General features: G+C 36.0%; 1 protein-coding gene across 12 annotated transcripts in view; it reads right to left on the bottom strand.

Annotated features, from left to right (window-relative positions):
• Nucleotides 1-14551: 14551 nt before the first annotated feature.
• Nucleotides 14552-21512, bottom strand: part of LOC129262450 (regulating synaptic membrane exocytosis protein 2-like) — a 37743-nt gene continuing 30782 nt past the window's right edge. For 7 of the 12 annotated variants that reach the window (XM_064102524.1, XM_064102529.1, XM_064102521.1 and 4 more), the window contains 2 exons: nucleotides 17719-18067; nucleotides 15368-15765 (listed from right to left, as the gene is read on the bottom strand). In XM_064102524.1, the coding sequence (XP_063958594.1) occupies nucleotides 15417-15765; nucleotides 17719-18067 (698 nt within the window). In that variant the 3' untranslated portion in view covers nucleotides 15368-15416. Of the gene's footprint in view, nucleotides 15766-17718; nucleotides 18068-21512 lie in introns of all 12 variants that reach the window. The other 5 variants (XM_064102534.1, XM_064102547.1, XM_064102503.1 and 2 more) reach the window with 3 other exon arrangements.

A 21512-nucleotide genomic window follows, 5' to 3' on the forward strand; every position in this document is an offset into this window, starting at 1 on the left:
CGCGTGTACACGCGTTTGCACACCCCTCCCGGATATTGACGTCTCGCCTTAGTCAACGTGAGTAGGCTGTCTTGGGGAAAAAATCATTTTGGGTAATTTATATCTCTCCTTTTTAGAGAACTTGGGTGGGTTCTAAACCTTGAATATTTCCCTTCCTTCCTTATTCTTGCTATATATATTCGTCCCATCCTCTTACTAATGAGAAATATGGGATAATAAATTTTGATAATTCTGTTTCCAGTAAACAACTAATCCTCTCTTTATCCCTTCCTCACTTCTCGAGTTTCCTACTTATTTCTCTGGAAACCAGGTGCTTAAGTTCATACAGCCTCATTAGATACTAATTTGCAGAACACATTGTTTTCGGATGGCAAGAGCTAATGCACTCCTGGGACCATATTTCACAAAACTTGAAATAAATTGCGAGTTACATGCAACGATTGCAATCTACTTGAATACAGTGCCATTTGAATCGCTAAACAGATTTTTTTCAGTATCCCTTTTGTGAAACATGGCCTTCCTGTCGGGTTTTAATGCTGATTAGTACTCTCTTAAGGAACGTGGAGTGGAAAGTCCCTGGATACCTCTACTTTCAATCCCTTAAAATCAATCTAATTGTCTTAAGGACAAAAATAATTAGGAATGTACTTCCAGTGCTCTTAAAACTACAGAGAGCAATTCACTTTTATATGAAATGTGGAATATGCGTCTGGCAGTGGGCGTTCTCGCCTGCATTATGCTATACAATATACTTGAAGTGCTGTCTGAAAAAAATAAAATAATGAAATAATATTTTCAGAAAGAGAGAAAAAACATGTTGATTTCATTTTTAAAAATCATAATTTTGTTGACCTTGACTAAGGAACTTGCAATCAATTTTTTGGGGACTAAAGAGAATGGATGATAATTTTGAATCTTCTATCTACCTCATCAATAATCAAAATGTCCTCTCCAAGCTTGAAGATGCTTAGTGCTATTGTTAAAGTCTTTATTCTTTAGAATCTGTCAATGAATCACAACAGATAACTAGCTTCTAACACCAAATATGCAGTTACGATAGTAATGAAAAGAATTTTATGCCCATTAAGTCTGTCTATTGCCGCACAAAGATGCATTATTAAGTTTCAAGTAAGTGCACCGCTTTCCAGTTCAGAGCACAGATGGCTATCATGTGCCATCGCATGTGATCTTAAAAAGAATCAACTTTTCCAAGGGTTGCACAGTTCAAGTATTTCAATAACTAACATCAATCACATTAGACTAGAAATTATCTATAAGTGGATCCTTCACCTTCTAAAAACTCTAATTCTCGCTTATCCCTCTTTGTTCCGGAATAAGTAGTGTTTGTACAACATTATTTCCTAGGGGGCGTTGAGGTAAACTGAGTAAGAACCAATCATAAGCAGTGGAAATAAAAATAAGCCTACATTCAGAGAAATGAAAACATACATTTGCATGTACAGTTAATCTGACAGGTTCAGATGGAGACTAGTCTGCTGTGCAAACCCTTCACTCGAGTTAAGGGTCTGAATGTGCTGCCTACTCGTGCCTTGTGTTCTGAAGGCCCTCTCGCTCAGAATTGAAACAGCAAGTTTTGTATGTGCTAGTCTTTGCGTGGAGACACACTTGCTGATCAGAGTTTCAATCAGGGTCTGCGCCTGCAGACTAGATGGAGACTGCATTGATCCCCTTCCCCTCACAATATTGAAAGACAAATCCCCCAATCAAGAGGGGGGGGGGGGGAATAAGCCTGAATTCAGAGAAAAAGAAAACATACAATCGAAAGGCAAAATCACCAAAAACGTGAAAGAGAGAGGAAGAGAGGGGGTGAAAGAGGGGGCGGGGGGGGGGGGGGGGGTGTTACACTTGCCCCTAACATGCATCACGTTTGCTACGAGATAGGCCAACATGAAATCCTACTTCATCTAAGATCAGTCCCTGTGCGTTGAGTCAATCCTGAGTACAAATTATAAGTGTACTTAATAACAAGAGTCTAATGGGGCAGTGCAATTCAACAAACTTGCGATCAATTACAAATGTATTTTGGATCTCCAAATCAGTCACATGTCTTATAATCAATCACAAATTTGCAATTGATCCCTGATCTGCTTCTCACAAGGAATGTGAACTGAGGTTCTACAATCAAAATTGATCAATCAATTGCAATATTGAAAAACAAATTGTAATTGATTTCAGATATTTTCTGCACACACTATCAATAAAATGACAAGCTCTACAACGCACCCATGTAAGTTTTTTTTTCTGTCTCTCCCCCACATTTTGAATGCCCCCATGAATAATTCCTGGGTTAAAATATTGGTTGGGTGCGAATGGAAAGGGGATCATATTAGCCTGGCGTCGTCGACGATTTTAGGCTTGAGACCTTCTCTCCAGATCATCTTGCTTCCGTTTGAATAATTATTCTTGGCAAAGAGGATGAATAAAAGATTAGAACGACAAAGGAGGGCTTCTTCAGACACCCTGCAGTCGAGATGAATAAAATATTATGCAGGATGTGTTGCATTACAGCATAATATTTGATGTGCATTCGTAATTGTTTGACACAAAGCAGAGGAACGGGGATTAAGTTTGACTGCATTAGTAATAAAACTCTGTTATGTATCAATTCTTAATACTCATTAAGCTCATGCATGTATTTACCTGTGATACAATATAATCGTGTGATGAGGGGCTAGTTCATTTAGAATGATACCAACTAATTTGAGCTTGTAGCAAAAGGCCCATCAACTCAGTGCTTAGTAATTGATCCTTTTATGAATGATTGTATTGACAATCATGTCTAATCAATCGCATAATCAATGACTGAATTTTGTGATATTGGACCATGTAGGTAATCCCTGTATTTTCACCAACTGAGGGAACTGATATCCTTCAAAAGATAAACAGTGGAACTCACAAGTTAGTGAACCCCATCAAAAAATGAACATATTTAAAGTGTTCACGTTCTGCCATATGTTTTAGATATTTCATTTTGAAGTCAGGAATTCAAATATTTCATTCAATAAAGTTTGTTTCTCTGGGCTCACTGAACATTGTAGTGTTGTTGTCTCCATTCAGCACTCGGCATGGAGTGCATTTTGTGGTGGGGTTTACTAACTTCAAAGCACGACTCTACATATCCTGTGTAATAAATCCAATGAGTTTCCTTCTACGGTTGTCTTTTTTTCTCCAAGCAAACTGCAGATGATGTCAATCCTTCTGCAAATTGTGAATGTTATAATAACTTGGCAGTAGATCATTTCTGTTTGGATATACATTTTTTGTACACTTAATCTATGACTAATGCTAATAAAATAAATCATGATAGTATGTTTATTATGTTATGATAAATGTATTAACTGTATGAAACGAATGCATAAGAAAACACTAAAATCAAACAAAAATCAAATGGTAGCCAAGCAGGACGACAGTCAAGGGTGCAGTGCATATATACCCAGAGCCAAACAGAACAGACGGGTTTTCATAAATCTGTTGGTAAGTTACAAGTGACTTTAGGAAGGAATGGTGATCCTTTCTGAGAAGCAAAATCAACTCTGGTGAGAATTTACAGTACATCATTCACCACGAGAAAGAAAGGATCACCAGTGGCTCGTAGCTTGCGAATGGCTTTATGATACTTCCACCAGGGCAAGTGAATGCGCCGCTTGACAGGCAAAACTCTAAAGGTTTGGACATTCACCACGAGAAAGAAGGATCACCAGTGGCTCGTAGCTTGCGAATGGCTTTATGAAACTTCCGCCAGGGCAAGCGAATGTGCTGCTTGTTAGGTTAACCTCTGAATGTTTGGACACCAAAGGTGTTCCATTCTTCAAATCTAAATTACACCAGAAGCATTCTTTGAATAAAGATTGCACTAATTCAAATAAAAAATTCAAGAGGTTAATATCTACCATAGATGTACAACCAAGCAGGTCGTTATTAGAAACAGATTCAAAGTTCAAAGGTTCTCAAGGATCAAAAGTGAGAGAAAGTCATCTTATTTTGAAGAAAAAAAATCATTGGTATGCAATAGCTGTGATTGGTACACTGCAAGGATTGGTGTTAATTATTTGGATATGTGTGCATATGAACAAAGCGTTTTTATGCACTATGCTCAAGCTGTTCCATGATAAGCTATCCATCACACAAAAAAAATATGTAGGAATGGAGACACCAGTTGCCTACTTCATTTTCATTCTGAAGATCAAGAGCTTACTGTACGTACTCTGATATCACCACGAATAATGCATTTTATCTCTCCAGGATGGATAAATCCCCAAAATCTCTCATTCTACCATTCTGATGGTCGTTTTATCTTCCTTAAAGTCTGCACTATGTCTCTCAAAAATGTACGATAAGTATGCCTAAGTGGTTATCTATCTCATGCTTTCAATGGACATTTCAAAAGTTAAAGTAAGTTCCACTCAAATTTAGGATTTACAAGTATATGGTTCACTGAAAATACAAGGAAAGAGGTGACCCCTTTCATAATTTTTGTGAGGCAGAACTGTAAGATCTACTCTTTTACTAAAATCCACTGCATAGCGACACTGTTTCGGTACAGCTTCAGTATTTTGGCATAGCAATGCAACAATTGCCTTTGCCTGAGTTAAGCCTCACCTTGCAACATCATTCATGTCCATGTGGCAGCATTCTCCCTTCCAATCAGTGGGTTGGTCAACAACCTGAACTCGGCCTCTAGGGCGCCCATGATTGACGGGGCAAACAAACATGGCTGGAAAAACCACAGCCCAGGATACCAGTACCAGCCGCACAGTAAACGTTGTTAGCGCTATAACAGTAGGCCCAGTCGGATACTTCCGATTGTGATGTCAAACTTGGATCCAAGTTGTAACTAACGTGATGTTGTGACGCTGCATTTATTACCGGTTGTAACAGGGCCTTTATTATGTGTTAGTGTTAAATAATGTTTCTGTGCTGCGGGTACTGATTTAACCAGTTGACTAAACTAAAAAAATCTCCAATGGCTAAGTAAACGGACCACCCGATTCCAGTGGGCAATGCTTCAATAACTACATCGCTGCTGAAGACAGGAGAATTTGAACGTTTCTCTCAACTACCCATTGCGTGGTCTCCAAACGATAAATGCACCCAAAATGAAGTACATGCAGGTTTTGGATTTATTTGTATGATTACTTTACATGGTATACGCCTCCGAAGTGAGCATATGTTCGATTGTTGAGACCTACTCATAAAGCAGCCAAATCAAAACCATCACTCACATCAATAACATACTGCATTACTGTACTCAATGAATAAAACTGAAAAATCTTGCTTAATATTTGGATGCATTTGCCACATAGCTCTTTGTAATGACTTGGGGGACATTGCAAGAATCAGGCAATAAAAAGCAAGTCAATTTCAAGGCATGAATTGATTACTAGTCCTTTTCAAGTCAATCATTTTTGTTGCAATTAATTGATTGATTGCTTAGTCTGCATTTTGAATTACAAAGCCTGAATTAAAACAAATAACTTAACAGGGACAATATGGTTTTGAAAGTGAGGGTGGGGGAACCATGAAAGAAAATGATCAGATCACAATATTTGCACCTTTATACACATTTTTCGAAAAAAAGCATGGGGTGTAGCCTCAGCAGCCCCCCCCCTTAACTGCTCCCGTTCCGCAGCCAATGAAAAATGATATTCAGTATTCAGTATGTAGCATTTATTATTATTACCCTAGCCATAGGAAGCACATAAAAAAATACATTTTGAATAAAAATACATAAATTTACATGAATAACAGGGGCAATGGGATAGTTTAAAAAATGGGGGTGGGGAAACCATGAAAAAAAATGATCAGATTGTATTTTTTCACTTTTTATATACACTCATTGAAAAAAGAGTGGGGGTAGCTTTAGCAGCCCCCCACCTACCAACACTCCATTCCACTAAATAATAATGGTTTTGCTTTAATATAGCACTTAATATTATTACCCTAGTCACAAGAAGCAAAAAAAAAACACAATCAGGAGATAATTTTTACTCCTATGTACACACTCATTGTAATAATTGCCAAACGGCTCCCTGGTTCTGCAGCCTCTGAATAATAATATTTCTGCTTTGATATAACATTTAATGCATCAAAATGATGTCCCTATAAGGCCTGGTCCGACTGGCCGATGGACACAAAACGTATTCGAAACGGATACAGCGGCCAAGCAAAATTTTTGGGTGTCTCCATCGGTTTTAATCCACTCCTGACAATGGACACGATGGGTGAACAATGAAATCATAGTGCTTGATGGATACAGAGCGTATGAAACACGTATGCAAAGACTACACAACGGATACATAACGTTTTCCAATGGATTTGGCAAGATTCTTTTCTGTTTTACATCCTCTCTGCATCCGTAAGTGCAGTGGGATCAAGCCTTTAGTGCTTTACATATTATTACCGTGGTCATTGGTTTCTGGAATACCTATATGCACACAGCTTTTGGGAGCATTCCCGCAAGAGTTTCCAAACCCCATCACTTTGCATAGGCCTACTATATACACATGGCTTTTGCATCCTACCGGGTACCAAGTTGAGTTACTTAACACCTGGGTGGAGAGCGGCAAAGTGTGCATTGACGCCTGACACTAGGCCTCAGTGGGAATCTAGTCTGCAAGCTCAGACTCATACTTGACACCTTAACCCAAAACAGGTCTAGAGTGAAGACTAGACGCCAAAGGCTCTGTCTGCAGAGCCAGCCACTGTAGGCCTACATATTGAATCTAGTCTCACTACTTCAGACTCTGCATCATGCACTATGCGAATTGAGACTAGCGGGAATCAAACACAATCTCATCTGATTACAAGTCAAGAGTCAGAACCACTACACTTTCACACCTTTTTTTTCTCCAAAGTTGATATTGATATGTTGATTTCAAATTCATCACTGATATTTGTACTCGATAGGAAATAGCTTCCTTGCAATTAATGCCCCCTTAGATTCCACCACAAAGAAAAAGACAGGCCATTCCTTATTTGGAATCGTAATCATAAATCACTGTCAATTATGCATGGTTTAAAAAAGTCTTTAAAATATAGACACTATATAGGGCATAAATTGTTTATATTGCCACTGCTAAAACCTAAAGAAATATCAAATTTCATTTATAATTATGATTAAATGACATTTAAAAGGAAGTCATATAAGGGAATTTGGGGCAGATTTTTCTTTGACCCCAACCTGCACTCTATTTTGATCTAAGAGGTTATATTAATTGGAACACCTTCAATGCAGGGTTTCATGACAAATATACGTTGAAATTCTTATTTTAGAAAAGTGATCACAATTTACAGGATGCTTTAAAACACTACGACAGCATGTTCAATAAAAATTCACCCAGACTTTTCTCTCTCACTTAATGCTTTCTTTTAATGCCATGTTATTGTTTCTTCCCTCCCTTAATGTAACTTCCTTCAAATGCAACATAATTGCCCCCAGTAATTTAATATTATCTCTTTTAAGGGGCTCTTTGCCCTTCTTTACACTTCGTTCCAATACAATAATATTCTGTTTCTGTCATTCAGAATTTACCTTTCAGTAAAACTTATTTGGCCCGGCCCTCACCTTCCCTCCCTCTCACATGAAATTACCTTTCAATAAAACTTAATTATCCCCTCCCCTCTCCATTTATCATTTTAATCAGGGGCGGATCCAGGATTTTCCAAAAAAAGGGGGAGCACATTTTCCTGAGAAAAATTTGACAAGTAAAAACAAGATTTTCACGTAAAATAGAGGGTAATTTCGTCCACGGGAAATTTGTAAAGCAAAAAAAAAAGGTCCTCACATTAAAAAAAGGGGGGGCACACTTGGGTAAAAAGGGGGAAATTAAAAGGAAATAAAATTTGTTTTCATTTATTTCAACTGTAATTGATAGCTATCATGGAGAACAGACTACAACATTGCCAAAGTGCAACATCTTTCATTGCCATTTTCTGACATCATACAGAACCGTAACTTGGTTTGTTAAGATGGAACATCATTCGCACTTCAAAATTTTAATGACTCAATGACGGAAAGAATGATAAATATGCTTAGGATTAGGTCAATTTTTTTTCAAGATAATTTTCACAAGTGTGATAATATTTTTAAGGACTACTATACCATGAATCCATTTGTTTTGAGTTACGAAATCACATGTCAGGCCGCGTGGCTGCAACATGTTTATTTTGTAGTAAATAATAAATAATACATGAGATTTGTATAGCGCACTTTCCATCTTGAATAGATGCTCGAGGCGCTTCAGAGCAGAACAACATCTGACATCATACAGAACCTTGGCTTGGTTTGTTAAGATGGAACATCATTCGCACTTCAAAATTTTAATGACTCAATGACTGAAAGAATGATAAATATGCTTAGGATAAGGTCAAGTTTTTTTCAAGATATTTTCACAAGTGTGATGATATTTTTAAGGACTACTATACCATGAACCCATTTGTTTTGATTTACGAAATCACATGGCAGGCCACGTGGCTGCTACATGTTTATTTTGTAGTAAATAATAAATAATACATGTATGAGATTTGTATAGTGCACTTTCCATCTTGAATAGATGCTCGAGGCGCTTTAGAGCAGAACAACAACAAAAGCTATTTACATACATGTCTGAACAATAAGTCAATGTCTAAAAAAACACTCTTAAACAGGTATGTTTTCAGGTTGCCCTTGAAGGTGGTCACTGAAGTCTGGGTTTTCAAGCTCTGTGGAAGAGAATTCCACAGGTTAGGCCCTGCATGAGCAAAGGCCCGTTTCCCTGATTTCTTAGCAACTGGAATTTGTGAGAAATTAGATGATGCGGATCGTAAGGTTCTTTAGGGTTGGTAGACTAATCACGTGAAAGATATGAATTTAATAATAATTATGAGGAATATAGTCTGAGGCAAAGAGAGGAGAAAGAATAAAGAGAAACAAAGAAAGATGGTTTCCAATGATATATTTTATTGTAAAGTGCATGGAGAATCAAGAACTTAATTATTATTTGCTTAATAAATCTATCATTATTATTGTTATCAACTCTGTTAAGAATTTAAATGTGATTAATTCTGATAAATATTCATTGAGAGTTTAAGTCTTTCAGACATGATCTCTTGGGCTGAATATTCCTTACATCAGTCAATTATTACTGATTTACAATAAGGACAGAAAATCCAGGTTCTCAAAATTTACCATGCATGCATGCATTCAGGGCTCTGAGACAAGGTTGAAATCAAGTCCTTCTGCTTCTAAACTGACGTATAACAGTTTCTTTCTATTCATTAGCACAAAATAAAATCATTCTAAATACACAGACATGCAATGCGTTTCTTCTAATAAGCAAAGGCAATTATACTAATGAGTTTGAATGGGCTATGGATGCATGCTTATAAATTCACTTTAATACTATTAATAGTTGTATTATATTCCATCAAGAATACTGGATTAATTGACAAATAAAATTGTTGCTTTGAGGGCAAACGAACAAGCAGCCTTTATGTCTGGCCAGGTTCATACCCACAATGCAAATTTCTAAGCAGTGTAGTCTTGTGACATAGGCCCACTTTAAAAAATGGTAGCAAATTCATTCACTGCTCAATACTTTCATATCAAAACAATTCATCTGTTAAATTGTATCTGATTTATACTGTACTGTATTCATCTGTAAAATTGTATCTGATTTATATTATTTTGTATTGTGTTTTGAATGGAAATGGAATAAAGAATTGAATCGAAGTGAATTATGTTATCAAGAAGCAAAACAGGAACCTTTCCTCTCAAAAACATTTTAGTTCACTTTTTATGTATAAAATTATAGGCTAATTTATCTTCTTTATATTACTAATAAACTAGTTATCTTAATAGGTATATTTTAAGACTAGGCATTTGAAACACACACAATTCTCTCCCCCTTTATTTAAATGTTTATCATCTTGCAAATACATCATAAATCCCCTAAGAGTGACAAGCAGGGACTTTCCAGATAAAATGGCAATGAAGATGAATAAATTTTGTAATACCATAGGATCTTTAAGCTGTGAGATTAGATTATTTGTAATTTTACTGTTTAAAAGCGAAATAATCTTACTCCCAACTATATGGTGTTGAATATCTTTCAAACAAATATCACTTCCTATGTTACTGCATTTCTTTCTATTTATCTCAAATATTAGAACATTACTTTTACGTTAAAGTATATTCCATATTATTAAGTGAAACATCTTTCTTGTCAATCCAGCCACAGTCTTTAATATTAACCTATTTTCACAAATAGCTCGGGCAAATAAACATGCAGTATGTTGTTGTTGTTGTTCAAATGAAAATCTGCTCGTGAAGAACCAAATATGATATTGTTTCAAAATATGATATTGTGTAACACAGGTATTTTGTCCGTAACAGTTAAGATCAAGTAAATTGTGAATTTTCTGGATCATGCTTAGGAATTTAGAAAGAAAAGAAAAAAACAAACACATATGGCGCAAAATAATTTACATAGAGATTGTAACTGAAATCTTTATTTGTTTCTAAATTGGACTCCCTGCGGAGTCCTTAAAATGTCAACCCAGTGGCTCATGAAATACAACCTTTACAACTAAATCCCTAAAATGGGACTTTTCTCCAAAATAGCATCTTAAAATCCAGAGAGAAAAGAGCAGTATTTTCACAACGACGCCCGATTCAAATGGCAATGTAACGAGCCAAGCTTGATAGATGCCGAAGAAGACGTAAACAACTGACAAGATGACGTTGTACGTACTTTCAGATGACATCATATCTGTATCTCAAGGGATATAGACTAGTTTCCAACTAAAATTAGTCTCTAGACCCCTCAAGCCAAAGATAATCCACTTCTTGATCTTTCTATTTTTATGTCTCATCATCAATTTATTCAAGTTTATCCTCTCTTTTTTTTCTGTTTTTATGCTCCCCTTCTTATCAAATCTCTGGGTTTTTTTTCAATTCTCTTGAATCACCTATTCTGTCTTCTTTATTTTTGTTTCCATTTCCATTTCATTCTTATAGTGACATTACAGTTTACATGTATTTTTCTTTTTTTATTAATATATTCAATTGTTAGTGTTACTTATTCCACGTGTTACATTTTTCCTAATCATCTCTATTTCTCACTGTCTCTCTCTGTTTAACTCTCTCTCTCTTTTGTATCTTTCTTTCTCCTTTTCTCTATCTCTTCCTCCTCCTCTCCCTCTTTCATCCTCTCTCCTCTTCTCTAACCCTTTCTTGCCTTTTTCTCTAGCCCTTTTTCTCTTTATCGAACTCTCTCACCCAATCTCTGTATATCTTTCATGTGTATCTGTACTCCTCTTTTATTATGTTCTCATTCCACTTTTTCATTTGACAATCTAATCCTCTCGATACCATTCTTTCTGGGAATACAATCGTTTAGAGCTACTCTCATTATATCAATAAGGCTTGCTGATGCAATAATGAATCATTTGAAATATTTATATTTTTTTGGTCTGAAAAAAAAAAATGAAATTAAAGAATCACTGACAATCTTATTCCGAGATAATCGATGGCAATCGGTAAGAATAATCAAACATACCAACAAATCTTTAGGTAATGTAAATGCCTCTGTTCTCATTTGATTTTTTAGGGCCAGTTACATGAAAGATATCCCACAATCAATTGAAACTCATACACATATGGAAAACCACATACAAAATATTAGTCAGCTGTAAATATCAATTGTTCTGTTTCATGTTAATACACAGTTGTAACTTTTGATACCAATATAAATTTTTCACAAAGTCACATAAGATAGCAGAATCCTTGCTTTGTGTAATTTAACAGACTATAGGCTTGTTACATCAATTTAGCAATATGCCACAACTCTCAGGGGAAAAGTGATTACTGCCTCACAGTTAAACATTCAAAGGTTAAAATCATCCCAGATGTAACCATCAAATTTAATTGACATGTTTTTGTTTGCAATGCAAATTAAACGGCATCTGAACCCTCATTCTTCATTCGTTCCCTGTCGTAAGATCAAAACGAGGCATTGTATAGTCTTTAGAGAGTGGGCGGAGGGTGGGTGGGTGGGTGGATGATAAAAAAAAATATTGTAATTTTTTGACACCTCAAGGAATTCATGTAATTATGGTCAGAAATTAAATGCTGTGTATTTGTCCTTTATGTTAATACCAAAAAAAATCATCATACCAAAAATAGGCAGAATTATACGTTCTTGACGGAATTTTCTTAACGAAAGATGTCCTTTCCACACAACGTGTGTCCCAGGCTATTTTACTATTCCCCTTCCTCCCACACAAATTAATACAAACACACATAAACAAATACAACACACAAAAAACAGCTAGAGGGTAGGTTGCCATAAAAAATGTACTGAAGGTTCACTTTTGAAATCTGGTTTATTATATTCGCTGAATAAAGAGAGATATGTTTTTTAAAATCAAACCTTGTGAAATCAAGTATAGAATGGATAACAGCTGGAGGCTATAAGTAGCTGTGGACTATCATTTTTTAAATTAAAGACATTTGGCTTGAGCTCTTTGAAATCCACGACCACACCCACACTAGTGAGTGGTCATTGAAAGGGGGAATGTAATCAAAACAAATGCAAACCTTCTTCATATGCAGATACCCTAAAGAAAAAAATATATATCATGTCTATTATTGAATATATTCAATAATTGACTCTTATTCTGGTGACACAACATTTTCTCCGGCAACGATTGCTCCGAGCTTTATTTCATGTAAGATTAGGGTAGCAGATAGAGTGTTAAATCCAGGGTAAAAGTTATTCTTTTGGTTAGTATGAGGAATTTACAGGGGAGCATTTGTCGCCAAACCAAATGTCATGTGGTAGTTATTCCAACCCAACAATTTAAAGAATCTGTACTGGCTGTTTTATTATTTATCATTGATTTATTCTTTGTGCAAAAAAAAACATATTCATTTGACTGCTGAGTCTCGTAGTAATATGATCTTTTGTAATAAGGGCTCTCTAAACATTCACCTTATAGATTGAGTAGTATATTAGGAAGCAAAATATTGAGATTGTATTCTGATATTTACACCCCTTTCCCTAACTGAGTTTATAGCATATAGGAGACCCTATCCTACCTCTTACTTCACACATTTTAAATAAACAATTTACCTTTAAAATCAGGGGGGTGTTTCACAAAGATTTAAGTATGACTTAAGTATGAGTCGCACTTAAAGGCCTAGTTGCGTGCATTTTAAAAGGCAAGACCGCATTGGTCAGATCATGCCCAGAGGAAGCGCACTAATAAGATTGTGCGTTGCATATATACGTGTCAGCATTTAAGTGCGACTCTACGTCATACTTAAATCAGTCTAAGCGGTAAACACCAAATAAAACAAGTTAAAATAGCATGAAACAAGGTTTCTTATGACTACTTCTCACACTTTCATTATACAATTTGATCTCATTGGATTCTTATTTTTATGGAATATCTTTGTTTCTTTTATTGTGTTTTAAAAGAGCCGACAATCATAAGTCTTAAGCACTTCACGAATATCAGTATCATTATATATGTGTGTATATATATATATATATGCATATAAGAAATTCTGTGTGTTGGATATAGATGAAGAGACCAAAGAGACAATAGGTGGTTTCAAACTGCCTCTATCACAAGGATCCCCATTAAATGATGAGAACCTTTTCAGGCTAAAAAATACCTGTTATTCTCGCATTCACAACACCCCGAAACACACCCGTCGGGATAAGTTCCTGAAATTACAAGCATGCACGGTATTGTCTGATAAGAAAGCAAGACACTAGATTTGAAATCGCTAGCTCAGAAACCACCCACGGTGCCCACACCAAACTACACGCTGGGCTAAAAGTTCCCGTAATTTGCTTTCACACTGCCAAAATACCTGCGACCTTAGAAAAACCACCACAGAAAGTTCTTGTCATTTTGACAAGTAACTGCTATTTTCTTTCTGGGAGATTACACATAATTTGCTTTCACACTGCTAAAATTACCTGGTATTTTCTAATCGGGGTAAATTTCCCAACTTCGAGGAGGTCTGAAACCACCTAAAGAGTACACCTTGTTAAGTTGATTTCCCCTGAAGAAGATGTGGGGTTGCGTCGAAAATTCAGAATATACATCGAAATAGACTTTTTTGTTGGAACTTCATGCATCATCTCTCTAAGGTGTACTCTTTGTCTCTTTTGTATAGAAATTCATGTCTGTTTAAAAATTTCTCATGTTATCTTACCCAAGAAATATGAATATCAACAAATTGTCAGAAACAAAAAATTTTTGATTAGCACACCAATATGTAATTAGGAATCAATGAAAAGAAAATATTTGAATACGACAATATTTCATGGACTTTCATGCAACAATCAGTAGCTCTTGTAAACAGCAGTTTATGTAAGTTTTAGAACAATTACCAAATAAGCTGACAAAGCATGTTTTTCTTTCCAAAAGCTTTTTTTAACCAACTCACCTTGCTTTACCTTTCATCAAGTTCAGAAATTAATTAATCAAACTGTCTTAGAGTTCAGTGATATCAAGGATAAAAGATTATTTTTTTCAATGGTGTAGAAGGTAACTTCAAATCAAGTACCATCCTTAAATAGATATTACAAGGACATTTCCTTATGTTGTCTGTGTTTTATATATTTTGGAAGTCCATCCATCACTGAACTATAAAAGAAAACTTTGACTCATTGATTTCTGTACTTATGAAAGGTAAAGCAAGGAGAGTTGGTTATAAAAGCTTTAGGACAGAAAAATATGCTTTTCTTTCAACGGTGTAGAAGGTAACTGAAAAATCATGTAACCATGTTTTAAATAGAAATTACGAGGACATTCACGTTCATAATCCCTGATGGAAGGTCATTAAAGCAATGACATTTGGTTTAAAAAAAGCTTTAGGGACATAAATGCTTTGTCAACTGATTTGGTAATTGTTCTGAAACTTACATAAACTGCTGATTACAAGAACTACTGAATGTTACATGAAAGTTTATGAAATGTTGTCTTATTCAAACATTTTGATTTCATTGATTCCTTATTCTATAATTGTATGATTAATCAAAAAATGTTAAGTTTTATGTGTATAAATATAATGGGTGTTAAAACAAAATCATAGGGAAATGACTATTAGAACTTTTAAAAAGTGAATTCAGAGAAATAAAAAGAAACAATTTCATCAGTTTAAAAAAATGATGAATCACCTTCTGTTTTGATTTGATATTTATAGTGCAGAATATACTTAAATCCATAATATACTTCTACTAAAGAAATTTCCTTTTTAATTTACAAGAGATTGATTCTATAGGCCTGTTTTAAGGTCATATTTTGGACAAACTTCTCAGATATAGTACGAGTCAATTCTCCTCTTGAGATGCACTAGGTCAAAGTTCATTTTTGCAGATTACTTCGCTCTTTGAATTCTAGATGTACTCGTCCTCGTTATCCGAGCCATCGGAGTAGTAAAGCATCTGAATAGCAACCATTCTTGGCTCCGCCTTCTGGACACGCCCACTTTCACCCTGGACATGCCCACTCTCACCCCGGAACACCTGCTCTGACCTCTGAACCTTGACCTGGTGGCCAACATCCTCCAACCTCTCCTCTCGGTGTCTGCCGAGTTTCCTCCGCATCAGCCGAACAAAGAGCCCTCGTTCCCCGCTCCGTGGAGACCGCTTGACCTGACTTTCTGATAAGCTACGCTTTTTACGTGACGCAGAGTGAATATGCTTAGCACTGCGATTTCTACCCGAGGAGTTTAGAGAGAGTGTACTATTTGTGTAGGATGTAATGAGATATATGTTGGTTATTATAAATGGAGCAATGAAATGTCCATATTGTGAAAACAGTGTATATAATTTAAGCAGAGTATAATGAATGAAATATTTGATGATCAAGTATAAAAGCAAGAATGTAGAGTTTTTTAAGAAAATGAAATTTAATAGGCATAGATGATGAAACATAAATATGAAAATATCACATATATACTCCGAATGGAATGTAAAAAAAACCAGAGCAAAAAACATGATGTTATATATATATATATATATATATATATCGTTATTTTTTTTAATAATGTAAAATAAGATGAATAAGCAGAAGATTTGCAAGCATTGAAAGAGGATGGTTGGGAGGAACAAAACAAGACAAACAAAAACAGAGAATTAGACATGACACAATATCAAATAATCAACAACAAAAAATACTGCAACACTTTACAATCATCAGATAAACAATGAACAATTATGGTTCATGTTCAAATGAAAAAAAAAACAGACATACGTTTCAATTGAAGATGGTAGTGATGTGTATCCAAGTTTCCATGTCTTTCACTCATTCAGGTGCATTGTAAAGACCATCAAAGGTACTCACTCCTTTCTGAGAATGATTATCACAAGTTTGAAAACTTACCCCCTCTTACAGATATTGTATTTTCAACTCATGTGAATAAATCTAAATCATGAAAAGCCAGCAATGGCAATATAATCCATTTTCAATGAAGTGTATCAAATGTCAATTGGTAGAATCATGATTGCATATATGCATTTACTTAACCTCTCAAGGGCATTTCACTGGGACAAACATGTTCCACATTACAAATTATAATCAATGGCTTCACAGTCTGGTAAGTTTCCATTTCATTTCATCTTAACACGGTATCACATTTTGCCGTATTTTGTAATGTTATTGTTGAACTTGAAATGAAATCAATCCTTTATCACTCAATAAAGCAAACAATCAATCAATCGAATGACATCAAATTGTTGAGAATTCCTACTGCTTGCCTTCCACTTTTCAACTTTCACCTATGAACTTCACCCATGACCTTTATGGTATCTAAGGGAGATATGAAACTAGCAAGACACATTTCCCCAAGAAGTATCCTCTTTTTCCTCCCATCATAGAGGTTGAATGACCGGCTCTTTTTTTTTGTCTAAAAGGTTGTTATCAAGAGTGTAAACTCGCACCTGTCATTTGCTTTCATACTACTCCCAGGGATCTTTGATTAATTACAAGAAAGCTACAGATATTAAAAGATAAATTGTTAAGAAAACAATCTAGTTCCAGACATGTGTATCTTTATTTTCACATTTTCTTGCACGTTATCTCTCTCTCTTTTGTTTTCTCCCTGTATCTCTATTTCTCCTTATTTCTATCATTCTCTCTTCCTTTCCAACTTTCTGTCTGTCTCACTCTCACTCTCTCTCTTTCAACCTTTATATAGAGAATATATCTTTCTCTCATTCTCTATCTGGCCATGTACATTTCATGGATATCTCATCTCATAACCAAATTGACTGTCTCTTGCAAATCTCTTTTCTTTGTGTTTCCTGCATTTCCCATAAATCTCCAAGAAGGCTTGAAGGTATTGATCAAATTCATGCAGATATGGCATATCAAATGACACAAAAATCTTCAGCGCTCAGATAACAAATCATACAATCAGGGAACATGCATCACCATGTCAACTCTCAAATAAATAAGGTTTTCTTTTTTCATCCAAACGTTACACCATCTGTATGGGAATTTTAATTGGTTTCAGCTTTTCCTCATTTTATTGCATAAGTTACAATGGTAATGTTTTGTGAAACAGGCCCCTATTGAAGAACACGCAAACATAGAGTCAAGACTTGAATCTTTTAGAATTTACCGCACAAGAAACGGCAGGACGTGGGCTCTCACTCGAGGAATAGAGCATAAAAAAAGAAATTGAGGCCGGCCTACCTGAACTTTCTGGTGGGCCGGGGGCGCTCCGATTGCGTTGAGAAGGCACTCGCCGTACTCGCAGCTGTTACGGCCGAAACGTCGCTGGTGCTTGACAGGTTGCTGTCGGAGGACTTGATGCTGATGTTGTCGGGGCTCTGCTTGCGTCGGTGCGAGGAATGCTGGAAAGGGAGGGACATGTCGTGGCCCGGCGACCCCATGTGGGACCCCCTCTCTAGGCTTCCGCCACCACCACCGCCAATACCCCCGCCGCTTCCGTGAGGGGAGAGGGTGTTGGCGGAAGCGGCCTGCTTGTACTGGCTCATCTTCAGCTTGATCTGCCTGGCTCGCTCTTCGATGTCGGCAGTGCCTAGAACAAACGGAGAGAATCACCACATCATTACACACGCAAAAGATGATCTTTGTGGCTCTGCTCTACGCCAATGCAATTTAATGTTTAATCGTGCCATCACAAGTGGCTTTCCATAGATGTATATGGCGACTCAGCCAGGACCAACGATTGTTTCATCACCCTAGCCAAATTGTCTGTAATTTCCCTGCATTGTCTACTTGAACGGTGGCAGCGGTGGGATGACAACCCATACCCTTGAAATGACTGGTGCCTCAAACCAGAGAGATTCCTGGCAATTTCACAAATTGTTTTCTTATACATGGAAATTAGAGCACAAGGACAGGGACAACAAAATCAGCACTGAATCCTATAGAATTGAAATTATATCAATTTAATCTATGAAATTTAATCTCTGCTTGAGTTAAATCTCAAATCCTACCTCTGGAGTCTGAGTTAAGCTAAAATAGTTTAAATTGACTCCAACTTCACATAGAAGGTGCTATCACGAAAGAGGGTGTCGATCAAACTTCTACTAGGAAAAATTTGCTGAAATAATGTCTTCACTATACCAAATTCTCTTAACGCCACCCGAAATTGATTTCAATTTACAACAACGAGACTAAGCATCTTGGATGCACTAGAGATTTCCCCTAGATTTTCACATAAAAAAAACGTATATAAGGAAATAAAATAAGGAAAATATAATAAATACAAACTAGGCAGTACAGATTTATGTCAAATTGTCAAAGAAAAAGTATTTTCTTTCCATAAAGTTATAAGTGCATCTTCAGTAATCTAAAAGATGATAACCAAAATGATCATCGCTTATTCAGCTGTAGTTGTGATTATGGCTTGGCTTGACCCTTAATAATGATATGTAGTTCACTTTCCCTTGAAAACCCCCAGACCATTTGATGCAAAGAATTAGATTATTTATTCATCATACAAGAAAAGTTAAGCCGGGTTTTATAAGTAAGACCATTAGGGAGAGAAAGACGCCGGAGCACATCGCATTGCTAATTCCTGATCAAGCTTTTAATTAGATTTCTGTTGGCGAGTAATTCAATAAAGTGTGAACCTTAACATGTGGTTGACCGCTGTTTACAAGGAAATTGACCTTCGTTTCAAGAAATCGGGGGTAACCGGAAGAGCTCTTGGAAATTAAATTTCAAAGAGGGGTGAAGATAGAATTGCATTAATGAGGGATAACGAAGCCCAATTGGCAGGAAGCCATAGAGAGGGAGAGAAAGAAAAAAGAGAGGAAGAGAAAGAAAAACGAGAGGGAGAAACAGGAAGAGTAAACACACCCACATGGACACACAAACACATATACACACAGAAATACTGGGAAAAGATCAAGAAAGACAACTGTTTGGAGAGAGAAGAAAGAGAGAGAGAGTGGAGATGAAGCAATAGAAAGAGGGAGAAAGACAGCAATAATTAAAAAAAAGGATGAGAAAGAAGAAACACACAGGTACCAATTGGGTAAAAGACAGAGGATGAGAGAGAGAGAAAGAAAGAATAGAAAGAAGCAACAAGAGAAGAAAAAACACAGGTACAAAGAAATGCTAGGTAAAAGACAGGGGGAGAGAGAGAGAGAGAGAGAGAGAGAGAGAGAAGAGAGTGATACAGAGACAGAAAAGGTTAAAGAAAGGAAATACAGAGAAACAGAAATCCAAATTGTCCATCTACTTGTGCTTTGTATTCTCTGGAAGAGATGCGCTGATGTATGCATCCAGCTATTATTATTGTTATCAGGAAGATGACCAAAAAGAAGGAGGGTACGACAAAAGAATACTTGATATTGAGAAAATCCAATACAAATTGAAGAGAAATTAGAAAAGGGAGATATAGTGTGAGTGAGGTTATGTGTGTGATTTTTTGTGTGCATGCCACTGTGCTTAATGATCACCCTATTTTTCAAGCCACTTGCTTTTCTAAGGGGTTTGATTCTCTCATTTTGCAATGTATGTAATTACTCATGCAATTCCTTTTTTACCTAATGAATATTGAAATGAATTGAATTGCATGTGTATGTGTGCATGTGTGTGTGAGGGAGAAAATGAAAAGTGTGGAACGAGAGCTAAAGGAAGGAGAGAATAAAAGAGACAATGACAGAAACAAAGAAAGGGAGTGTCCAAAAAAATGCTTTAAGGTATTGAGAAAAACCCAAAATGAGTGATTGAGACAATGTGTACGTGTCTGTGTGTGTGTGGGTGTGTAAGTGAGATATCTGAAAGTGTGGGAGTCTTCACAACTGCGATCATAAGTGGAATCTCAATCATCGGATTCAAGCGCAAATGCTCGGAGGTCAAACACCAGTGACTAAGAACACCTGATTGAATTAGATCTGATTACCCCGGATAAATCGGGTATGAGCATCCCTCACTTGAAGGTGTCTATTGGGGAAGAGCCAACTTCTCTACGACTTTGTCATGATTACGATCCCACGAGATTCAAATTATCTGATCACCTTCAAACACTTCATTGCTTGTAAAGCAACATTCAGTTAACCCCACCTAAACATATCCCCTCCCCTCCCCCTCCCACTGTCACTTAACATTTCTCAAGGTTTGCTATATTCAAAGAGATAAAAATCAATGCAATATGGCTCAATTTCTAATTGAAACTATGACGACACTCATCCAGATCCTATTTTGGGTCATCTAGTTGGAAGACATAATTCTAAAGCTCAGGTTTTCAATTTCTTTAGTGCTTACCTGAGCACCATAACCTTGCATATTTTTTTCTTTCTTAATATAATTATGACTGCGTTGTATTAATTTTATATCTGTGATGCAGAATAGCATCTTACAGCATCAGGATGGCAAGGAAAAATTGCTTATTTTGTCTTGATGAAGCCATATAGTCTAAGCTATATCAAGTGACTAAATGGCAAATAACTTTATAGTAATTGCATGGACTTTTTTTGCATAGTTTTAGGCAATGAGAGAATAGGTCTAACAGGTGACATATAGCATACAGTTAATTAAAGGGATGGTCCAGGCTGAAAATATTTATATCTTAATAAATAGAGTAAAATTCACAGAGCAAAATGCTGAAAATTTCATCAAAATTTGATAACAAATAAAAAAAGTTATTGAATTTTAAAGTTTTTCAATATTTTGTGAAAACAATTATACGCACATCATCATGAATATTCATTAGGTGGGCTAATGATGTCACATCTCCACTTTCCTTTTTATGTTATTACATGAAATTATAAATGTTTCATTTTTTCATACATGTGTAAATGATGTGTTTCCATTATATTAAAATAAGTTGCGGCAATAAATAACTAATGCACATAGTCAGTTGTCAATCCAATTGATTTAGTTCTTGGTAGAAAATGTTTGAATAAACCTAATTTCATATAATAAAGTACAAAAGAACAAGTGGGGATAGACATCATCAGCCCACCTAATGAATATTCATAAAGACATGCCTAGAACTGTTTCACCGG

This window comes from Lytechinus pictus, chromosome 1, assembly GCF_037042905.1.
Source record: "Lytechinus pictus isolate F3 Inbred chromosome 1, Lp3.0, whole genome shotgun sequence".
NCBI lineage: Eukaryota > Metazoa > Echinodermata > Echinoidea > Temnopleuroida > Toxopneustidae > Lytechinus > Lytechinus pictus.